Genomic DNA, 23,844 nt, shown 5'->3' with positions numbered 1-23,844 from the left:
GCAATTTTTCCCATAAAGCCACCTCTCAGCATCACCAACCCACATGGCTGGGGATCCACCATTCATGGATACAGAAGATGCTGACCTCTTTGTTCCCTCAGTGATGGATAACCATGTCTCTCTCCCTCCCCCTGCCTTTATAGTTCAGTAAACCTTTGAAAAGCATTCTTGCTGTTAAAGCAGCAAAGAATCCTGTGGCACCTTATAGATTAACAGACATTTTGCAGCATGAGCTTTCGTGGGTGAATACCCACTTCATCGGATGCAAGTAGTGGAAATTTCCAGGGGCAGGTATATATATGCAAGCAAGAAGCAAGCTAGAGATCAACAGAGCCAGACGTGTACTCAGAAGCCTCTTACTGCAAGACAAACCCAAGAAAGAAACCAACAGGACTCCACTGGCCATCACATACAGTCCCCAGCTAAAACCCCTCCAACGCATCATCAGGGATCTACAACCCATCCTGGACAATGATCCCACACTTTCACAGGCCTTGGGTGGCAGGCCAGTCCTCGCCCACAGACAACCTGCCAACCTGAAGCATATTCTCACCAGTAACTGCACACCACACCATAGTAACTCTAGCTCAGGAACAAATCCATGCAACAAACCTCGATGTCAACTCTGCCCACATATCTATACCAGCGACACCATCACAGGACCTAACCAGATCAGCCACACCATGACTGGTTCATTCACCTGCACATCCACCAATGTAATATACGCCATCATATGCCAGCAATGCCCCTCTGCTATGTACATCGGCCAAACTGGACAGTCTCTAAGGAAAAGGATAAATGGACACAAATCAGATATTAGGAATGGCAATATACAAAAACCTGTAGGAGAACACTTCAACCTGCCTGGCCACACAATAGCAGATCTTAAGGTGGCCATCCTGCAGCAAAAAAACTTCAGGACCAGACTTCAAAGAGAAACTGCTGAGCTTCAGTTCATCTGCAAATTTGACACCATCAGCTCAGGATTAAACAAAGACTGTGAATGGCTTGCCAACTACAGAACCAGTTTCTCCTCCCTTGGTTTTCACACCTCTACTGCTAGAACAGGGCCTCATCCTCCCTAATTGAACTAACCTCGTTATCTCTAGCTTGCTTCTTGCTTGCATATATATACCTGCCCCTGGAAATTTCCACTACTTGCATCCGACGAAGTGGGTATTCACCCATGAAAGCTCATGCTGCAAAACGTCTGTAAGTCTATAAGGTGCCACAGGATTCTTTGCTGCTTTTACAGATCCAGACTACCACGGCTACCCCTCTGATACTTGATTCTTGCTGTTGGTTCCCACAGTGCTGGTGCCAGGGACTCTTTTCTCATCCTCTTGTTATTTTGCTGTTCCTGTTGAGTTTAGATGCAAATGTTAGATCCCATTGGCTTTGGCCTACCCTGCTCCATTTACATTCCAGACTTATGCAGACAGGCAAATCAAAATTCCTTGTCTGGACAAACTTGTTTACCAAGCTTGGCTTGTTTCATGGTTTGAGCATATTTTTAGTACATACCCACAACTTTTTAATTGTTACCTGTACGTACACCATGCAATGATTAGGATGACCAGTATAAGTTTTCATTTAATTCTTTACACAACATTCTTTATAGATAAATACCATGACATCAATGTGTTAGGTATAGTGAGTTTGTGAGGCCTGATAGGCAGTGCTGCTATATCATAGAATCATAGAATCTCAGGGTTGGAAGGGACCTCAGGAGGTCATCTAGTCCAACCCCCTGCTCAAAGCAGGACCAAACCCAACTAAATCATCCCAGCCAGGGCTTTGTCAAGCCTGACCGTAAAAACCTCTAAGCAAGGAGATTCCACCACCTCCCTAGGTAACCCATTCCAGTTCTTCACCACCCTACTAGTGAAAAAGTTTTTCCTAATGTCCAACCTAAACCTCCCCCTCTGCAACTTGAGACCATTACTCCTTGTTCTGTCATCTTCTACCACTGAGAACAGTCTAGATCCATCCTCTTTGGAACCCCCTTTCAGGTAGTTGAAAGCAGCTATCAAATCCCCCCTCATTCTTCTCTTCTGCAGGCTAAACAATCTCAGTTCCCTCAGCCTCTCCTCGTAAGTCATGTGCTCCAGCCCCCTAATCATTTTTGTTGCCCTCCGCTGGACTCTCTCCAATTTATCCACATCCTTCTTGTAGTGTGGGGCCCAAAACTGGACACAGTACTCCAAATGAGGCCTCACCAGTGCTGAATAGAGGGGAATGATCACATCCCTCGATCTGCTGGAAATGCCCCTACTTATACAACCCAAAGTGCCATTAGCCTTCTTGGCAACAAGGGCACACTGTTGACTCATATTCAGCTTTTCGTCCACCATAACCCCTAGGTCCTTTTCTGCAGAACTGCTGCCCAGCTATTCGGTCCCTAGTCTGTAGCAGTACATGGGATTCTTCCGTCCTAAGTGCAGGACTCTGCACTTGTTCTTGTTGAACCTCATCAGATTTCTTTTGGCCCAATCCTCTAATTTGTCTAGGTCCCTCTGTATCCTATCCCTACCCTCCAGCATATCAACCACTCCTCCCAGTTTAGTGTCATCTGCAAACTTGCTAAGGGTGCAGTCCACACCATCCTCCAGATCGTTAATGAAGATATTGAACAAAACCGGCCCCAACACCGACCCTTGGGGCACTCTACTTGATACCAGCTGCCAACTAGACATGGAACCATTGATCACTACCCGTTGAGCCCGACCATCTAGCCAGTTTTCTATCCACCTTACCGTCCATTCATCCAGCCCATACTTCTTTAACTTGCTGGCAAGAATACTGTGGGAGACTGTATCAAAGGCTTTGCTAAAGTCCAGAAATAGCACATCCACTGCTTTCCCCTCATCCACAGAGCCGGTTATCGCATCATAAAAGGCAGTTAGTTTAGTCAGGCATGACTTGCCCATGGTGAATCCATGCTGACTGTTCCTGATCACTTTCCCCTCCTTTAAGTGCTTCAGAATTGATTCCTTGAGGACCTGTTCCATGATTTTTCCAGGGACTGAGGTGAGACTGACTGGCCTGTAGTTCCCTGGATCTTCCTTCTTCCCTTTTTTAAAGATGGGCACTACATTAACTTTTTTCCAGTCATCCGGGACCTCCCCCGATCACCATGATTTTTCAAAGATAATGGCCAATGGCTCTGCAATCTCATCGGCCAACTCCTTTAGCACCCTCGGATGCAGCGCATCCGGCCCCATGGACTTGTGCTCGTCCAGCTTTTCTAAATAGTCCCGAACTACTTCTTTCTCCACAGAGAGCTGGTCACCTCCTCCCCATACTGTGCTGCAGAGTGCAGCTGTCTGGGAGCTGACCTTGTCTGTGAAGACAGAGGCAAAAAAAGCATTGAGTACACTAGCTTTCTCCACATCCTCTGTCACTAGGTTCCCTCCCTCATTCAGCAAGGGGCCCACACTTTCCTTGACTTTCTTCTTGTTGCTAACATACCTGAAGAAACCCTTCTTGTTACTCCTAACATCTCCGGCTAGCTGCAACTCCAAGTGTCATTTGGCCTTCCTAATTTCACTCCTGCATGCCTGAGCAATACTTTTATACTCCTCCCTGGTTATTTGTCCAATCTTCCACTTTTTGTAAGCTGTTTTTTTGTGTTTAAGACGAGCAAGGATTTCACTGTTAAGCCAAGCTGGTCGCCTGCCATATTTACTTTTCTTCCTACACATCGGGATGGTTTGTTCCTGAAACCTCAAGAAGGATTCTTTAAAATACAGCCAGCTTTCCTCGACTCCTTTCCCCGTCATGTTATTCTCCCAGGGGACCTTGCCCATCAGTTCCCTGAGGGAGTCGAAGTCTGCTTTTCTGAAGTCCAGGGTCTCTGTTCTACTGCTCTCCTTTCTTCCTTGTGTCAGGATCCTGAACTCGACCATCTCATGGTCACTGCCTCCCAGGCTCCCATCCACTATTGCTTCCTCTACTATTTCTTCCCTGTTTGTGAGCAGCAGGTCAAGAAGAGCTTTCCCCCTAGTTGGTTCCTCCAGCACTTGCACCAGGAAATTGTCCCCTACACTTTCCAGAAACTTCCTGGATTGTCTGTGCACTGCTGTATTGCTCTCCCAGCAGATATCGGGGTGATTAAAGTCACCCATGAGAACCAGGGCCTGTGATCTAGCAACTTCTGTTAGTTGCTGGAAGAAAGCCTCGTCCACCTCATCCCCCTGGTCTGGTGGTCTGTAGCAGACTCCCACCACGACATTACCCTTGTTGTTCATACTTCTAAATTTAATCCAAAGACTCTCAGGTTTTTCTGCAGTTTCATACTGGAGCTCTGAGCAGTCATACTGCTCTCTTACATACAACGCAACTCCCCCACCTTTTCTGCCCTGCCTATCCTTCCTGAACAGTTTATATCCATCCATGACAGTGAACTCTTTGCCAGTGGGCATTGAGGGGTTCTTAGGGTCAGAGCTGGAACTTAAGGAATTTTGTTGACTCCACAGAAAAGGTAGAATCCAGTTTGCTTCCTCTCAGCTGTGCTGATTCTGCAGGACCCACAGAAGTAAAGACTACTAAAAATATGTATCATTGATTATTTTATTTAATGAAATGTTGTTATCCTGACGGGGGGCTGTAATAATAGGGACTCCATTGTTGTAGGTGGAGTACAAACACACAGGAAGACTTTGCTGCTGCTCTAAAGAGCTCATAAACTAAGGCCTGGTATACGCACAATTTCTGTACCAGCATAATTATTAAAATTAATGGCATGACTTTTTTTTAACCAATAGTTATATCAGGACGAGCCCTTGTGTGCATGCAGTAATACCGGAATCAAGGTATCTTATACTGGTATAGTTTATTCCTCTTTCCTATAGTGATACAACTACATCATCCAAAAGAGGGGATTGTACCACTTTACTGGTGGACAAGGCCTATGGGCAGCTTAGATTCCTAAGTCACTTTGGAAAATGGGACTTAGGCACTTAAATTGCTTCAGTGTTACAGGATGATTGGCCCCTTGAAGAAGGAATGGGTCCTGTTTGCCTGTGAGTAATTAGCCACCTCCCAATGGGGCCTGATAGAAAGCATCTGGCATCTCTAAAAACCCAGGAGGCAGTTCAGACAGGGAGGAAGAAGATGTAGGAAGGAGCAGCAGCTGCTGGGAACTGTTGAGGGTTCCTTGGATCAAGTTGCTAGTTCTGCACTTGCTCTTTCCTGTTGCTGCCCCCCCCCCCCGCAAAAGTAGGAGTGGGGAGCTCGGGGGGTGGGAGTGCTAGTGCACAGAAAGAACAGGAGAGAGTTGACTGGCTGGAGCTGGGGAACCTTACCAAGCAGAGGCTTGTGCAGTGGCCCCCAGGTAAAGGGAAAGATCTGACTTAGCCAGGGGAAGGCTGAATTCAAGTGAAGAGGGTGATTCTGGAGGAATTCAGCAGCGATGAGACTTGCAGGCAAAGGAGGCCTAGAGAATTGAATGCTGTGGGGAGCCTGCTCGCAGAAGCCCTGAGATGAGGGTTGTGGCAGAAGAGTTGTAAGAAGCTTGGAAAATGGCCAGCAGGGTGGAGGCCCTGGAATAGGGGCACAGATATCATGGAACAAGGATTGTGACCTCTCAGGTAGATGACCTGCAGAGGTGGGGTCCTGGGAGAGGGATGACAGAACTGATGAACTGTTCTTTCTTAGCTTGTTTTATTTTGGGATTTGTGAACAGTTTCACTTTGAGGGACCTGCAAATGGATGCATGTATATTAATAAATGATGCCTGGAAGAGGGCTTTTATTAAACTTTTGGAGGGACATCATTCCTTTCCTGGGCTGATGAGATGGCCAATGAGATGAGATGGCCAATGGTCTGGTTTGTGGAGAAGAGGATGGGCAACTTGTCTGGCTTTGGGGAATGAAGCAAAGGAAACCATTGCAGGTTGTGCTGCTTGTGCTGTGATCAGCTACTTGAGGGTACCCTGCCTGGGGGCAGCTGTATGACAACAATTTTCAAAATTCTACTCTAAGCCCCTATCTTGTAATATGTAGTGTGCAGGTGGACTGCTGTGCCCATGTGGAGCACAAGACTCAACAAATGAATGTAACAAACAACTGGAGGGAAGGGGCGGGGAGAATGAATGACAGAAATAAGATCATGTGGTTACATAGGCTAACAATGTGAACAACATGATGGCTCCAAATCATTTAAACTTTAATTATAATTAATCTACATTGAATCAGTACCTACTGTACCATTTGACAATGCCCCCAACCAAAGTGACCCTCAGCTCAGTAACTATTTATGCCATTTAATTAGGGTGTATTGTGTTTTCTCTTTTATCCCTGCCCCTGTTCCCAGCCACCTATCAGTCTTATGAACATTATGAACTCCTGTTTTCATTTAAAAACAAAAAAACCCCCAGAACTTAAGCAGAGCGCCCTCAGTGGCTTGCCGCCCCAAGCGCTGTTCTAGGAACAGTAGCTCATGTTTAGTCAAGACATCTAGGTAAAAATCCAGGTTGTCCAATCAGCTGTCCAGAAGTAGCTTAAAAAATGGTGTGTGTTGATTGGAACCTCTTTGCTTGGTGAAGTCAATAAGATAAAGAGCATTTGGGGCGTTGTGAATAGCCACCTTGAGCAAGATTTGGAATTTAGAAGAAGCAAGCATATTACTGGCTAGCTGAATAGTTGAACTCTATGCCCAAAGCATCAATACCCCAAACACTGACTGCATTTTGACTATACAGAAAAGCCACAGAAAACTACACAATCAGTCCAAAGCAGAGTGACCTGTAACAATTTTATTTATATCTATTTATCCAAATTTGCAGAAAACTCATAATCTGGAAATACCGATATAAATTATAGACTGAGGGCCAAATCCTGCTTCCTTGTTTTTATAGGAGTAGCCCTATGATTTCAAATGGAATACGCAGGCACAATTTGATGAGGACATGCAAAATCAAAACTTCAAACTACCAGTCTGAAAATTAATAAAGTAAGCACCACTTTTCATCATAGATTGACATATTTGAAAATATAGTGAATTAGTCAGCATTTCTTGACCTAAATGCAGTTCCTTTGCACCTTGCTAGTAGTATGGGAGCCAGCTGTAAGTGTGTTAAATAATTAATTACAATGACTCTGAGAAATAATCTGTTTTTAAATTCTAGCTGCCAAATCCTGCAGTCCTTACTCAATTGTAAAATACATGCAGTATTCTCTAGCTAATTTTTTTTGCTGATCACTCCATGCAAGTCTAGATGCCTCATCAAAGCATTAACTTAAGAAACAGAGCTCAGTAAATGTTATGGGCCAGATCCTTAGCTGGTGTAAATTGGCATAGACTGTTAATGCCAGCTGAGCATCTGGCTGTAAATGTAAATGAAAATATATCAATATTTTCCATCTCCTTTAGCACAGGAACTAGGGAGCTCAACTTCATTGAGAAGGATAGTTGCAAACCTATGTTTTATTTTTCCCAGTTTTGGTTTGGTTATATTTACTTTTTTGGTTGATTGTGATTTTTGTTTATATTGCTGTCTAAGGAACTAGACAGTGTCTCACAAGCATCAGAACATCACAAAATCTGTACTGCATGTACTTTAATGTATCTTATTTCGATGTGAAGGCAATAACCTCATAAGTTCAGATTTATTGCATTTTGTTTTAACCGCATGTCTTAAACCTGAATTCAGATGATCCTGCAACCCAAAACTTTTAATTGTTGCCTATTATTGCTGTCTCTAACATGGAAATAATACAACCACTATATATATTTAAATTCTGTAGAAGGGCCTGACCATTTCATCCCATAAATAAAAAATAAATAATGTAGAAATATTTGTAGGGGCGAATTTTCAGTTCTTTCCTGCTCCTTTCTGGTGCAGGGGGAAACTTACTTATTCTCTCAATCCAGCTTTGAAATTGTGTAGAATTTGAAATGTATTATTTAGAGGTACTAACGAATGGTTTAGGAGAAGCTATTAAGAGTTCTGAAGTGGAATTACACAAGAGATGTGAATGCTGCTGTAGGGGTTGGTGGGGACTCTGGGAATCATATACCCTCTGACAGTTTCCCAGCTTTAGAAGGAAATTCATTGATCCTGTACCATTGAGGTAAATGGGAATTGTGCCATTGACCTGAATTGAAGTAGGACTGCGTCTTTGGGGCCTGATCCAAAGCACATTAGGATTTTTCCTATTGATCTCTTCAGGCTTGGCTCATTGTGATTAGAATTAGTGTGGTCAGCTACCCGAGGATTACGTTTTATGGGATGATGATTGCCATTATGGTTTTAAACACTGAAAAAAGTGGCTGTGTATTAAAGGAATGCAAATATGTTATGGGAAGTACCCAGAACATCTGGTGTCTATCTTTAGCTTCTTTTTGTTTAAGAGATGTACAAATCTAATGCTAGTTCAGAATGGATTGGTGGTGTGACGTTGCACTCTATATGTTTGATGGAAATGTGCTAATGAATGTGAATATAATGTAACTGGAATATGCTTCATGCAAAAGGTCTCTTGTAAGGTATCGTTACAAAGCTTATATTCTACTGAGTATGTTCATCGTATTTGTATGTATGTATCATTCTTGTATCTAAAACTAGAAATATGAAGAATTACTCTGAAGTTCTATTGTAATTATGCAAAATGTGGGCCACTGATGGCAGTTTAGAATCTTGATGGCTCTCATTGACTAGGACAATTGGTTGTCAATGGCTGTGTTTACTTGCGAGCTTTCCTGCAAGTTCCTGTGAGTCAGGCTGGGAAGAATGAAGGCTTGGGGTTTCACAGGACATGTGACCATGTCACCTGGGACTGGAATCCATCTTAAACCTGGTGCTTTTCCATTTAGAAGGAGGGGTGGGGACTCAAGAAACAAAAGATTCCCGCTTTGTGCCAAAGCTGTAAAAGGGGGTGGAACAGAACAAAAGGGGCTGCCAGTCATGAGAAATCCCCGAGTTATCACCTGAGCTGGAACTAACAAGGTCTGTACCAGGGGAAAGGATTGGGCCCAGATTAGGAAGGAGTCTAGTCTGTGAAAGAAGCTTATTGGAACATCTCTGAGGGTGAGATTTACCTGTATTCAGTTTCTTAATGTATTAGGCTTAGACTTGTGTGTTTTTTGTTTTATTTTGCTTGGTAACTTACTTTGTTCTCTCTGTTATTACTTGAAACCACTTAAATCCTACTTTTTTATACTTAGTAAAATCACTTTTGTTTATTAATGAACCCAGAGTAAGTGATTAATAGCTGGGGGAGCAACCAGCTGTGCATACCTCTCTATCAGTGTTATAGAGGGTGGACAATTTATGAGTTTACCCTGTATAAGCTTTATACATAGTAAAACAGATTTATTTGGGGATTGGATCCCAATGGGAGCTGGGTGTCTGGGTGCTGGAGACAGGAGTACTTGCTGAGCTGTTTTCAGTTAAGTTTGCAGCTTTGGGGGCGTGGTTCAGACCCTGGGTGTGTGTTGCAGCAGGCTAGCATGTCTGGCTCAAAATAACAGGGGTTTGGAGTCCCAAGCTGACAAAGAAAATGGGCTCAGAGGTAGTTTCAGCACATCAGGTGACAATCCCAAGGGGGTCTCTGTGACCAAACCCATCACAGGTGGTACTAAAAGCTGATAGTAAGGAATACAGAAAAATAAGGAAAACTACATTTAGTTACCTTGTCTAATGCATTTTCTTTCTATGCTTCCGGACAACATGAAGCTGAAAGTTGTCCTTTGGCCTTGAACACTTCACCAAATGGCTATGATGTGGTGTTTGATCTTTTCCTACTCTTTAAAACTTAATAGCATATGTTATCAATTGCCTTGTGTAAGGCAATGAATAAGAATTTAAAGTAAGGCAGGCAAAACTTCTCTTCATACCATTCTCTTTTGGGCCCCTTGGGCCTGCCTTACTTTAAATTCTTCTTCATTGCCTTACACAAGGCAAGTGATAACATATGCTATTAAGTTTTAAAGAGTTAGTGTGTGTCTCTATTGTTACAGACATATTTACTGACAGGTATTTTAAAATAAATTACCAAAATAATTGAAGCTGGCGTGATTATGTAGTGTTATTTTCACAAATAAAATTTGCAGAATTTTAAAATATTGTGTAGAGAATTTTTAACTTTTTGGTGCAGAATGCCCCCAGGAGTAAGACGTCTATGGATGATTTGAGTACACTTGATCTCCACTAGAACTACATGCTATAGAGCTGGATCTGACTGCTGGACCATAGTATTCGTTCTAAGGGAATGCCTTTGGGAAATCAAAATAATTGGTCTGGTTATACCTGGAAATAGTGTAGCCTAAGGAAAGTCACCTGACACCTTGAGTTACTAATCTCTTGATCTTGAAAAGGACAATTATTCTTATGACCTGTTAGTGCTGCTCATAGATTGAAGTGAAAGCAGATTAGGATCTCACCTGTCTCTCAGGGCTGAGTATAGAAATATAAGGGTGGAAAGGACCTCAATTAGTTATCTGCTCCATCCCCCTGTGCTGAGGCAGGACCATTCCTCTTTGTTGAGGCAGGTTTAATCTAACCTGTCCTTAAAAACCTTCAGTGATGGGGATTCCACAACCTTCCATCATAACCTATTCCAGCATTTAACTATCCTTAAAGTTTTTCCTATAATCTAACCTAAATCTCCCTTGCTGCAGGCTAAGTTGATTATCTTTGTCCTACCTTCAGTAGACATGGAGAACAAGTGATCACCATTGAAAACTTTTATCAGTATCTCTCTGTCATCTTTCTTCAAGATTGAACATATCTAGTATTTTTAATCTTTCTTCATATGTCAGTTTTTCTAAATCTCTGATCATTTTTGTTGCTCTCCTGTGGACTCTCTCCGGTTTTTCCATATCTTTTCTAAAGTGTGCCTTCCAAAACTGGACACAACACTTCAGCTGAGGCTTCACCAGTGCTGAGTAGAGAGGAACAATTGCCATCCTTTTCTTAGACACAACAACCATGATGACAGACACCGGAATATTAGTCTTATTTGCAGCTTCATTACATTGTTGGCTCATGCTTAATTTGTGATCCACTATAACGTCCAATCCTTTTCTGCAGTACTACTGCCTAGATAGTTATTCCCAATTTTGTACTTGTGCATTTGATGTTTTTCCTTCCTAAGAGTAGTACTTTGCACTTGTCTTTAGTGAATTTCATTTTGTTAATTTCAGATCAGTTCTCCTTTTGAATTCTAATCCTGACCTCCAAAATGCTTACAGCCCCTCACAGCTTGATGTCATCTACCAATTTTATAAACATATTCTCCACTCCATTATCTAAGTCGTTATAAAAATTCTTGAACAGTACTGAACCCATTTTTCTCTTGCTCCTAATGAATTTATAAACCCTCTTATTGCTTTTTATCCCTTGCTAGATGTAACTCATTTTGTGCCTGAGCCTTTCTGTAGATACTCGTGCTATTCTTTTGTATCATCCTTAGCAATGTGCAGGGGCGGCTCTAGGCACCAGCACGCCAAACGCGTGCTTGGGGCGCAGGGCCGGCTCCAGACCCCAGCGCGCCAAGCGCACGCTTGGGGCGGTGTCCCAGCGGGAGGGCGGCAGGTGGCTCCGGCGGACCTCCCGCAGGCATGCCTGCGGAAGGTCCGCTGGGACCGCGGTTCCGGTGAACCTCCCGCAGACGTGCCTGTGGAGGGGCCGCTGGTCCCGCAGCTCCGGTGGAGCATCCGCAGGCATGCCTGCGGGAGGTCCACCGGAGCCGTGAGGCCAGCGGACCCTCCACAGGCACGTCTGCGGGAGGTCCACCGGAGCCGCGGGACTGGCGACCACTAGAGCGCCCCCCGCAGCGTGCCGCCGTGCTTGGGGCGGCGGAAATCCTAGAGCCACCTCTGTTGGGGCGGCAAGCCACTGGGGGCGCTCTGCTGGTCGCTGCGAGGGCGGCAGGCAAGCTGCCTTCGGCGGCTTGCCTGAGGAGGGTCCGCAGGTTCCACGCCTGTGGGAAGTCCGCCGAAGCCGCGGGACCAGCGGACCCTCCACAGGCATGCCGCCGAAGGCAGCCTGCCTGCCGTGCTTGAGGCGGCAAAATGCCTAGAGCCGCCCCTGGCAATGTGTCCGTGTTTCCACTTTTTGTAGGATTTCCTTTTTGATTTTCAGGTCATTAAAGAGCTCCTGATAGAGCCATATTCACCTCTTACTATTCTTCCTATCTTTCCTTTGCATAGGATAGCCTGCTGTGGTGCCTTTAATATTGTGTCTTTGAGAAATGGCCAGCTCTCCTGAATTCCTTTTTCTCTTAGATTTTCTTCCCTTGTTGCCTTTGTCAGTGATTCCAGGTGTTGCCCACCAAGAGAGCAAGAGATTGAATCCAGATCTCTCATGTTGTACTGTACAGCACTAATCAAGGAGCTATGGGGTCACCCTAACATAGTAATTTTAATTAACAAGTTCAGCAAAGTGATTTCTTCCTCAAGGCAGTGAGTAAATTAATGGACATGCTGTTCTCTGCCACTTTTGATGGGCTTAGAATTTTATTTATAGGAAACAGTGGTGGATTTTTGGAATCCACAGACGCTATAATGGTGTCAATTCAATTTTTTGCTTGACTGCTCAAGAAATAAGGATGGAATTGTTTGGGAGGCATGAAGGCGTAATGGTTCCTAATAGAAATGTGTCCAAATGGTTTCTGAAAACTTATATACAAAACCTGCTATCAAATAAACTACTCCATGCAACTCCTACTCAACATTTTCTGTGAACTGTACTTCCATGCCTTCTTTTTAAAATTTGTAGTCAATGAATTTCTTTCTGAGATTATTAATATTCCTGTGTGTCTCTGAGCTCCTATCAAACTTCCTCATTCATCATCTTTCTAAGATACAAGTAGACTAGCCTCAATTAAATGCAGCAGTTCCCAGACGAATAGCCACACAAATAGATTTCTTATATTGATTTTCTTACAAACTCTAATATTAGTAAGTTCCTGATGTAGCTCCTATTATTCAAAGGAAAGAATCCCATTGCTTTCAAGAGGAGTCAAAAGGGGACCTTTTAGATATGTTTACACCTCATTTTACACAGCTCTTGACGTTCTGTACATCAGTCAAATCAACAGCCGTAGATTTGTGTTTGGAATGATGATATTTAAGGATTTTGAAGTGAATTTAAAAAATAACAGACACTTTCCTGATTAGTGGAAATATGATGCTTAATCAAACAAGCTGAAGAGGATTATTCTGGGTTATAACAGAACTCTGCCTACAAGACTCCAAACCGTATACTCTAGTAATTGAATTATTGGCATTCTCATTTGTTATTATTTACTATTTTACATAGCTCTTAGAGTGTGATAGGCCCTTTATAAATACTGTAAGTATGAAGACACATCATTGCCCTCAACATTTTATTATCTAGATAGACATTGTGTAGATGGGGAATAGGGAACTAGAAGTACCAAAAGCAAAGTGACAGAAGAGTGAAGTTTAGCATGAGATGATGATGATTTTTTTTTTTTTTTGGTCTTGAAATAAATCATGTGATTGAAAAAAAATCCTGGGGCGATTTCATGAGAAGTATACATAGAACAGTGCATATCTAATTCATTTTATAGCCCTTCTCTAGGAGCCTTATCCAATGGAAAGACTCTGGTGACGTCAGTAAAAGTTGGATTAACTTCTTGGAGAGGCCTTTTCCAGCATTTTTCTGTAGTTTCATGTCAGTAAATGTTTAACTGGACAACTACAATTCTTTACATCCATCTATAAAATGAGAAATTGCAATCCTATCTTTCAGAAAAGTTTATTATAATGATGATAATTCAAAGCCTGCACCTTTCCAGGGTTACTACAGGCTTAATAAGGTAGCCACATACTAGACATTTAACATACATCCTCCAGAAGGAGGATACTGACAGATCGGCATTTATTTCATATCTCACCCCAGTTCTGGGTTGTCCTAGATACTTCATCTGCTATAAGTAAGTCTTAAACCTCCCCTGAGTGAACTTTCACATTTATTAATAAGAGATGGATCCAAACTACCAAGTTCAGGTTCAGATGGAACCCCTCTAAGTTTGGGAGTGGGGTATTGGTGTTGTTCTGATGCAGAGTTCTCATTTGGGCTCCTTGATAATATTAATTGGCATTTGGTTTCCTGACATCATAGTGTAACAGAGAGATAATGTGGGTGAGGTGGTAACTTCTATTGGAACAACTTCTGTTGGTCCAATAAAAGATATTACCTCAATCGCCTAGTCTCTCTAATATCCAAGGACTGACATTGCTAGAACTACACTGCACACACATCGTAGCGTAAAGCATTCTGAGATCTTTTACAGGTCCTGCACTGTAGAAATTCTGTAGTAATTATTTATTTTGCTTTCTGAGGTACAGGACTGTATTTATGTTTGGCATTATTTTCCAGTCTCAGAAATCTTGGATTGAAGGAGTCTTCAATAAAAGAGAGTGTGCAAAAGTTATACCCAGCTCAAAAGATCCTCACAGGTATAGTTGTGGTTTTAGTTTTATTTTTGTTATGTTGAAAGAGAATTGATAGATGTTATAGGGATACTGTGGATACTGTTCTTACAGTTTTGCAGTGCCACAATTACATGATTGCGGCATGTCCACTGCTGCCATGCAGTTAGAAGCTCACACCAATGTTTTCTTTAAATATTAAGGAAGGCGCAGATACTGTAGAACAGATGCTGTTATATACAGGAGAGGATTTAGCCACCTTTGATGGCTAGTAAAAGTCATAACCAGGGTAGGGCTGCAGTGTCGTTCATTAATTGTTTCATGGACGGTTCAGTCAACACGCTTGTAAAGTGATGACAGCCCCATTGTTGGTTGCATACCAAAACTGGAAGCTGTTGACCATTCTGGTCTTTCAGACATGTAGCCCTAAGTCTGGTAGCTAAAAATGTGGCCTAGCCTCCACGTGAGATAGACTGAGAGGGAAAAGTGTGATGCAGTTCACAGAACCAAATTACTGGTACATGGAAATTCTCCTTCCTACTCCAAAAATGTGACCTTGTGTGAAACAGTAAGGTAGAACCTGCTTTAAATAGAAGAAAGCTACTATTAATCCTAGTATCCAGGGGCGGCTCTAGGATTTGCGGCGCCCCAAGCAGGGCAGCATGCCGCAGGGGGGGCGCTCTGGCGGTCGCGGGTCCTGCGGCTCCAGTGGACCTCCCACAGACGTGCCTGCGGAGGGTCCGCTGGTCCCGCGGCTCCGGGAGACCTCCCGCAGGCACGTCTGCGGGAGGTCCACCGGAGCCGCGGGACCAGAGGACCCTCCGCAGGCATGCCTGCGGGAGGTCCACCGGAGCTGCCTGCCGCCCTCCCGCGTGACGCCGCCCCAAGCGCGCGCTTGGCGCGCTGGGGTCTGGAGCCGGCCCTGCCAGTATCCTTATCAGCAGGTCTCTGTCTTGAGAAGTGAGATGAATCATGTTGTTCTTCCATAGAACACTGGAAAGAGTCAGAAATTAAAATGCTCCAACCCTCATTTGAGGAATGGACAAAACAAACTTTTTTTTTTCCTTGCAAGCTTTATGACTAATTAAGTGGTATCTTTGACTAAACAAGGCCTGTAGGATCAGATCCTAAGATTGTAAACTTCTTGGGGATAGTACTATGATCATATAATACTGAGTGCATTGATGGTGCTCAATAAACAATGATAATTCATGGTTTTATAGAATTTAAGGCCAGAAGGAGCCATTCGATGATGTAGTCTGACCTCCTATGTGTCACAGGCCATTAAATTTCACCCAGTTATCCCAATATCTTGGGTTAGATTAAAGCATTTCAGTCCTCAAGAGACTAAACTGTTTAATGCCTTATTAGGATGATGATGACTCCAGCTATGAAATACTAATAGTATAACAGTTTAAAATTCCAAATAAAACACTGAGCTTTTAGAATAGATCTTCAGATGATGACTACAGTCTTATACACAAGTTTCAATGCCATTGCTTAGAAATTTTCCCACAAGTCTTTTTATTACCCAGTATTTAATATATTTGATGCATCAAATTACAGATATTTTCTTGTATATAATAATACATTGTTTTATTGATATATATTCCTCCAGATGTCCTGCAGGATGCCAGATATGCCAGAACTTAATCAGGTAAGACCTTATAAATATGATGCTATGCTTTCTAAAATGGGCTAAAGAAACAATTCATGTTCTTAATCCAGCAAGCAATGGCAAAACGTGTCAGCCACTGAAATGATCAGAACAGAATTTCTGGGGTCTGTTGGAAGAATTTATTATAAATTCTGCTAAAGTGAGTTGCATACTGAGACTGAATTTACACACTAGGAAATGTGCAAAGAAAGATTTCTGTGGCAAATTGTCTTAATCCTGCCCTGATGGGTACCAGGCAGAAATAGTACAAAACTCCTTCCTAGGCAGCTAACAATTCCAGCCATATGCTGAATGGCACAAGATGTGGAAGGGATGTGAGAGGCAATAGGAATCAGATGAGAGGGAAAGTGGTTAGAATGGAATCCTTGGGGAGGGGGTGGGAGGAACCATGCAAGGACCACCACATTTCCCCCCGCCCCCAAATATTTGGGACTTGCATCTGCCATGAGCAGATAACATTGGTAGTTCAAGGCTCCTGCTTTGTAGAAACCAGCTTGGAGGTGTAAAAGATATGAGGCCACTAGGAAAGTTTTTGGTCTGTTTTCTTTTAATTTATTAAGGTGGTGTCACTGTGCCTCAGTGGGTCACAATGGAGAATATCAAATTCAGGGCAAGCTGCTGAGAAATAAGGCAACCATACCCCAAAACTGGTGGTTATTCTTCCATAAGATATACCAAACCAGCAACAAAAGTCTCCCCACACTGGCTAACAGGAAGTCAGGAATGCAGCCTCCTTAGGAATTCCAGTCTTGGATTTAACACCCAGACACTAGACTTAATGATGAATGGTTATTTAAAACCAATTTCATCTAACAAAAGGGTTCTTCTGATTCCAAAGGACAAGCCATACACCCAGGACAATATATAACTCAGATCTTCCCCAATAATCATGCTGTTGCCAATCCTTTAGTATCTAAAGGTTTATTTATAAAAAGAAAGAAAGGTGAGAGTTAAAGTTGGTTAAAGGAATCAAAAACATACAATAATTGCAAAGTTCTTGGTTCAGGCTTGGAGCAGTGATGCAATAAACCGCTGGCTTGTCAAGTCTCTGGTTGCTTCCAAATGATTTGGAAGGTCCTCGGTCCCTTGGTTAGAATGCTTCCATTAGTATAAGTCCATAGTCCAGAGGTTAGAGCAGGAAAGAGGCAAAATGGAGATGTTTCCAGGGCCTTTTATAGCTTCTGCCATGTGGAGGGAAACCCATTTTCCCAAACAAAGCCCTTAGCACAGTTTGTGGAAAAATACAAAAATACAAGTAACAAGATGGAGTTTAGGGTCACATGCCCTTGCATGCTTCGCTGAGTCATAGCAGAGGCCATTACCCATATTCTAGCTAGAATGTCCACAGGAATGTCCATCTGGTGAGGAAAAGCCTCTTTTATTGTGAGTCCATTGTGAGTTAAGTGTTCTTTGATGGGCCATTCAACTTGACTACTCTCTTCACAATGTGCTGGCCAAACTAGAACTAAACTCCATTGTGGGTGGGACCACAGGATCAAACACATTTGAAATACAGGCATACTGTCAATATTCATAATAACTTCAGATAAAAAATGATTTCTGCAAGTAGGATAATTATATTCAGCAAACCATAACTTTTTCATAGACACCTTACATGACATACCTTTGCACAACCTTTGTTGCAATTGTATAACAGTGGTAGCAACAATGATCTATATGGTCATATATTAATTGTATAACATTGCAGATGGGAAAGGGGAGCACACTGGACTTCACATAGTTTTGTGTGTTTTGATAGGGCAGTGGTCTTTTTAGGCAGCTGATATTCATACTACTTATGTTCATCATCAGATTTTTGATCCCTCCTTTGAAATTAACATTAGTGCCTGTGCACAGCTCGCGTTAGTGTGCATTTAAGAAGCTACTGTAAAGGCTGTTAGATCAGAATGTTGACCTTTCTTGGCACTTGTTCTTCGTTGAAAGTCTCCTTCCCAGTCCTCCTGCTATGGTGTTTGTTGAATCTGGAAAATGAAACAAAACTGCATGAGTTACTGCATGATAAACCAATGGCTAACACACTGGGAAAAATAAGAACTGGGTCCAATGATTGTGACTTGTTGTTTGTTTTTTAGTGTGCACTTTTCAGCATTTACATTTATAAATATAAAAATTGCATCCAGCTACATTTTTCAAAATAAAAGATTTTGTTTTTTTGTTGTTGTTTTTAGCTGAAAGATAAGCACAAATCTTCATTCTGAAAGGATTTTTCTGGCAAAGTTCAATACAGAGATAAATGTTACAACTGGTTAAAACTGTATTTACTGGGACAAAAATCCAACCAATTTAGGCCTACTTTGGTCTAGACATCATTCACAAATCATTCCAGATGGCACTAGTTATATTTGTAAATATTGGCCTTATAGTTTGGGCAAATTACTTTTCAAATTGGATTGTTTATGACATGTCAGAAGGAAGACACGTGGTCTCAAGGTTTACAAACATTTTAGTGAGTGCCAGTAGTTATACAAATATTTTCAAATAATGAATGGCATGACCTCATAAATAGCTGTTAATCAAATTTGAGTAGTTTAATTGTGACTATATAGGTGACTCTGTCCATTATTCTACCAACTTTACTAAATACATTGGAAAGGCTGACACATGCTTCTGAGCAGCATCAATTTGCAAGCGCAACTCAATAATGGCTCTGTTACAGCCCAGACTGACTTCCCCCTTTGGATGCTCACCAGGCTGCTGTATTGGATCCAAACCTTTGGATCTCATGAGCTTTTAAGTTTACCAGTCTGAACAGAATTCAGGCACTGTCTCCAGGTCTGGCTCTTAAACGCACTCACGAGATACAAACTCCCCCTCCTGGTTTCCCTTCTCAGGGCATGGGACAGTAGGTGCTCTAGACCCAAGTTTCCCCAGGAGTTTAAGCACACCTGCACAGCTCCACCCTTGTGGGTTCTCTGGGTTACTGTCTCACCCTTCAGGGAGTTTGTGACAGTTAAAGGAAGTAACACAAAGACTTTACACTTTTAAGCACAGCTACAGCACAATAGATATACAGAGCTATGTATATCTATTGGGAAACTGAGGCATATCCTGCATGCAAGACCCTGCCTCAGTTTCCCAACCCCTCTCGAGGACCTTTTGGTCATAGGCAGTGTCCTTCCAGGGAATCCTGGATTCTTGTGCACCCTCTTTCCATCTACCCAGTCTTGTCTTTTGTCAGCCAATGGGTAGCTGGAGAGCAAGACCCAACTCAGAGCAGAACTTGTCCTTTTATGAACTTCATGTCCCTTCTATCAGGTGACCCCTCTGAGGGGCTTCAAGTCTCTTTTCAAGTGATTCATTGCATAGTTCCCACCCAAAGTTCAGACTTGGAAAACTGGTTTTCCTGGGCTACAACCTGTTCCTTGTTCTAAGGAGCTTCCATTTATAGAAAGCCAAGATTGTTCTCTATTGTTAGAAGTCTGCTAGGAGCAAGAATTTCCCCTACACATTGTGGGTATTTCAGTTCAAGATGGAGGCCGCAGTGCAGAAGTGAAGGCACAGCACAATTTTGCAATTAAAATGGTGTTTACAAAAAAGAGTGGGGTTTGACTGATATAGCCACATACAGACATATGCTAATCAGTCACAGGGTGTCTCTGTCTGTCTAATCTAGGCACTTGCAGCGCTTTCATTATCTGTGGAACATACTTTTTATGTTTATAGTGCATGTGTTATGCAGCCATTTCCTTTTCTGGAAATCGGCTCCCACTCAAGCAACATTTATGAAGCAATGACCGTAATGACGACTCTCACTGTAATTGTCAAAGGGTTGTAGACTGTGTAAACTGCACTTTATATGACACTGTTTCTTATGCATATCATTATAAAGGGGCACCGAGAATGAGGAAAGCTCCTTGGTAAGGTCGGTTTGATCTGGCTGTGTCTGGTGCCTCACTCATTTACTCTTTCTCCAGGGGAGATCTCCAAGTTCGGTGCTGTTGCTGAGGCTTTCATATTTTGCAGGAGGAGTGACTATTTCCCAGCTCTGCAGTGACCTTGTAGAAACAGTCTCTGTTACAACGATACTTGAATGTTCGCTGCAGTCAGTTTCTGAAACAGTGGGGAATGTGATACTTGCTGTCAGCATTACATACGGCCCTACTTTGCGAACTCCTTGGCTCTGCTGTGGAGCTCTCAACCTTCCCCAGCTATCACAACTGGGCTTTACTGCCACATCATTTAAACCTCCTCCTTGACTCCTTTGTTCCTGCAAGGGAGAATTCCCCAAACTGGATCCATCTATCCTTCTGCTCCTTCTGTGTGCTAGCTTGAGCTATCAGCCTAAATAAGACAAAGCAGCTCCTTTGAAATACATTATTATTATAACACTTTCTTTTAAGTGCACATTTGCAAATAGTTTGCATAGGGTAAATAACTGCATAATGGATGTTTGAATATATGGTTAGTCAATTGTTCTAGAGTCCAGGAGGTTGCTTATAACCATCTATAATGTCCATGGAAGTGCATATAACAGCCTGTACCCTATACAAACTTATAACATCTAACCATTTTAAAACTGTTTATAAATATCCCCTTAATATAAGGTCTGATTGTTGTAAAGCTGCTAAGCTTTCACTGGACCTATGAGCTCCAGCTTCAGGTCCATTGGAATAACTTATAGTGTCAGATGATGAATCACCCTCTCCATAGGGTAGGCTGAGTTTTCTAGTATCTGCAGCTATAGGAATAGCTGACGGCATAGTTCTGTAATGTATAAGATGGTCAGTGTATGCTCATATTTTGATAGTGGTTTATTGTGTGTGCTGAAATTGCCTTTGCAAAACACCAGTGAAGTTTTGGTGAACCTGATCACTTCTAAGTGCTATGATTCCATTTCCTGCATATACCTGCTTAACCATTGTGCTTTCAATAGCTGGCTCATGCACACCTTGGCTATTGGATTGCTGTTTGCTCTGTGTTGTTCAGTATGATGCCTGAAGCAGTAATGACATAAGGGTATGTTAATGTGAGTCCCAGTATACATATACTGGAGCCCATAAGGGCTTTTCAGGACCATAGGAGAACAGAAGTATGTCCAGATTCTCCCCTTCTCTTTCTTTCTTTTAAAGATGAGCAACAAACATTTTGCTACAACTTAAAAATGTGTCTGCAACATTTCCAAAGAAGTAAAGAGTGTATGATCCAGACCCAGAGAAACTGGAACAGTGTGATTAAGAGCTAAGCCCCCAGGACTGCAGGGGAAATTCACTTCACTGCATGGCAATAATACACCCAATAATAATATCACCACTGCCTCTTCCTTGGGGGAATAACTGTAGTTCCTGCTGGTAGTCCTTAGGAGCCCCTGAGAAGTGAGGAACCAGCACACACTCTGGCCACATGCTCTTTCCAAATAGGCAGCATGGCTCACTTTTTGGACTGTGTTAGTTTCCAAGGCCTCCAGCCTCACAATAACCGAATTTGTGGCTGGTTTGTGCTGCTACAACTTCATACCCTGGTGGATTATCTGCCTTTGGGAGGGCATAAGGCAACATAAAACCTGGGTTAATCAGATCCAATGATTGTTTTAAAATTTACCTAAACGTATTGTAGAAAACTTACTTCCACGAGCGTCTAACGGATTTTGGTTCCAGTGTGACAGCACAACTTTAAAAAACTGGAGAAAAGGTATGACTGCCACCCTTTTGCTCTTTAGGCTTTCCCCATGATGCAGCTGACATAAGCCAGGGGTTAGATTTCCATGGTCTATGCCTTTGACTTGAGTGGCCCAGGCGGGTATTTCTGTGTACTCGTTCTGACATATCTGGATCCAGGGGCTCGTTTTCTTTGTCTCTGACTCTAGCTTTCAGAACGTACACCAAAATAAGTGAACAATTCCGAAATTATCTTTAGAAGCAAGTTCAATAAGAGAAATACAATCAAAGCTATGTAGGATATATCCTAAGTATTCTAAGAATAATGAAAGTCTCCCTTAGGCAGGATAAAATTGTCCCATTACGCTACACCTTAGAATTTGTGTTTATGTGTGCGTGTGTCTGCCTGTCCATCCCTGGTCTCTTTTTGACAGGTCTGTGTTTTCTGTTGATACTTCAGGGTTTGTCCTGACTCAGAGAAAGGCTACATTTAAATGGCGTTTAGCTAGCACATGTTAACTAAGCCCAACTGAAACTGAACACTTTGCCCAATCAAGACAAACCCCTAGTGTCTGTGTGGCACTTCCTTGTTTCAAAGACTTCTCTCAACTGTTATATATTGAATCAGACTGTGGAATGCTTGTTTGTCTTGGAGGTGAGCACTTACTAAGCTGTCTCATTATGTTTTGTTCTTCAAGGGTTGAGCCCTCATTACCTTCTGACTTTTAATCAAGCATCATTGTACAAGCAATAGTGAGGCTAGTTACATTTCTACAACTCTTCAATTCTCCACTGTGTGTACCAGTTTACTTTCAGTACCTATATGAGTCTTCATTCCTCCAAACTCATCGTCCAGTCTGCATTTGTAGGACACTGAATAGCTCAAATTTTATTCAGTTTATTTGCTTTATATCAAAGAGTTTTGAATGCATGTATAATTAAACAGTCTCTAGGTGCCAACAATGACCTTGCTGTGCTGAATACAATGTATTAGGGTTCAGATGTGGTAGCTTTACATTCTCTCTGTGGCAACTCTGTTTTCCCTAGCTTAATTATTAGTTTAATCAGAGTATTATGTGAGGAAAGACTAATATCCTGTTACTAATTATGTATTTCAAACATGATTTCCCTCAGATGATACTCCAGTCTGTCACAGTATAAAAAGAAAGGTTTAAAATGCAATGGTTATTTCAAACCTTATGCTGTCATTTGTGGTAGAGAGACCAGGAAGTCTGCATTTCAGATATCTCAGGATCTGCAGGAGGTGGTGATTGTCCTAAGTTTTGTGTAGAAAGACACTGCTGTTTTAAACATTGTTGATGTAATTTTCCCCCCTCTTTTTGGATTCTTACAAAAGAGAGTTGGTGATCATTTAAAAATATTTTTTTCAGTTCTGTATTGCTTTCTTATCTGCTCTTTTTCTTCTTGCTATTTCCTCCTTCACTTGGTTAGACTTATTTTTTATCTTCCGCCTTTGTTTAATGCCTATGCCTCTCTTTTGTAGCTATTTTTCTCTCTGTAGCAAACCATTCCCATTTGTAATAATTTTTAAATCTGCTTTTAACAGTGTTGGGCAAACCTTAAAAGATTTGGGGTTTTGGCTCAGATAAGTGGTAAAAATTTGAGATACTTGTCTGAACTATCCATTCCAACCCCTGTCAGTTCTCTTCTCCCATCATTCCCTTTTGCAACAGAACCCAGTTCTGTATCCCCAACTTCCCATGTTCAGCTCCTCACAAATAGAGCCCTGCTAATCTGCAGATATCCATGTACCATGTTTGTGGATTGGATGTAGATAAAAAATTTGTATCTGCGCAGGGCTCCACTCACAAGATTCCCTGTCTCTCTGGAAGACTTCCATAAACCTCTTAACTTTGATCCCGTTGTGGGGTTTTGCAGATCTGGTCTTTACTGTGGACCTTGGATCAACTATTGATTTAAATTGTACATGGTTTGTTTCAGAAGTGCTCAAGAATTAATTAAGTGCAAATATTTTGGGGGCTGCTGAGGTACTACAGAGAAGGAAAGGTTGGGGGAAGGCTTTTGGGTGGATGGCAAAAATTAAGGGACATGGTAGGAGCTTGCTGGGTGCAGATTTATGAAAGCAATCTGAATCTTTAAAATTTTGGGTTGATTCGGGGAAAG

The 23,844-nt window shown here is 42.2% G+C and overlaps 1 protein-coding gene across 1 annotated transcript in view; it reads left to right on the top strand.

Annotated features, from left to right (window-relative positions):
* TRPM6 (transient receptor potential cation channel subfamily M member 6) overlaps positions 1–23,844 on the top strand; it is a 125,542-nt gene that overhangs the window by 9,190 nt on the left and 92,508 nt on the right. The window contains exons 2-3 of the mRNA XM_045022164.1: positions 14,354–14,433; positions 16,025–16,063. Coding sequence (XP_044878099.1) covers positions 14,354–14,433; positions 16,025–16,063 — 119 coding nt within the window. The remainder of the gene's footprint in view (positions 1–14,353; positions 14,434–16,024; positions 16,064–23,844) is intronic.

Source organism: Mauremys mutica, chromosome 6, assembly GCF_020497125.1.
Source record: "Mauremys mutica isolate MM-2020 ecotype Southern chromosome 6, ASM2049712v1, whole genome shotgun sequence".
In the NCBI taxonomy this organism is placed as follows: Eukaryota; Metazoa; Chordata; order Testudines; family Geoemydidae; genus Mauremys; species Mauremys mutica.
Note: the sequence above shows the minus strand (reverse complement) of the source record. Positions and strands in the feature narration are given on the sequence as shown.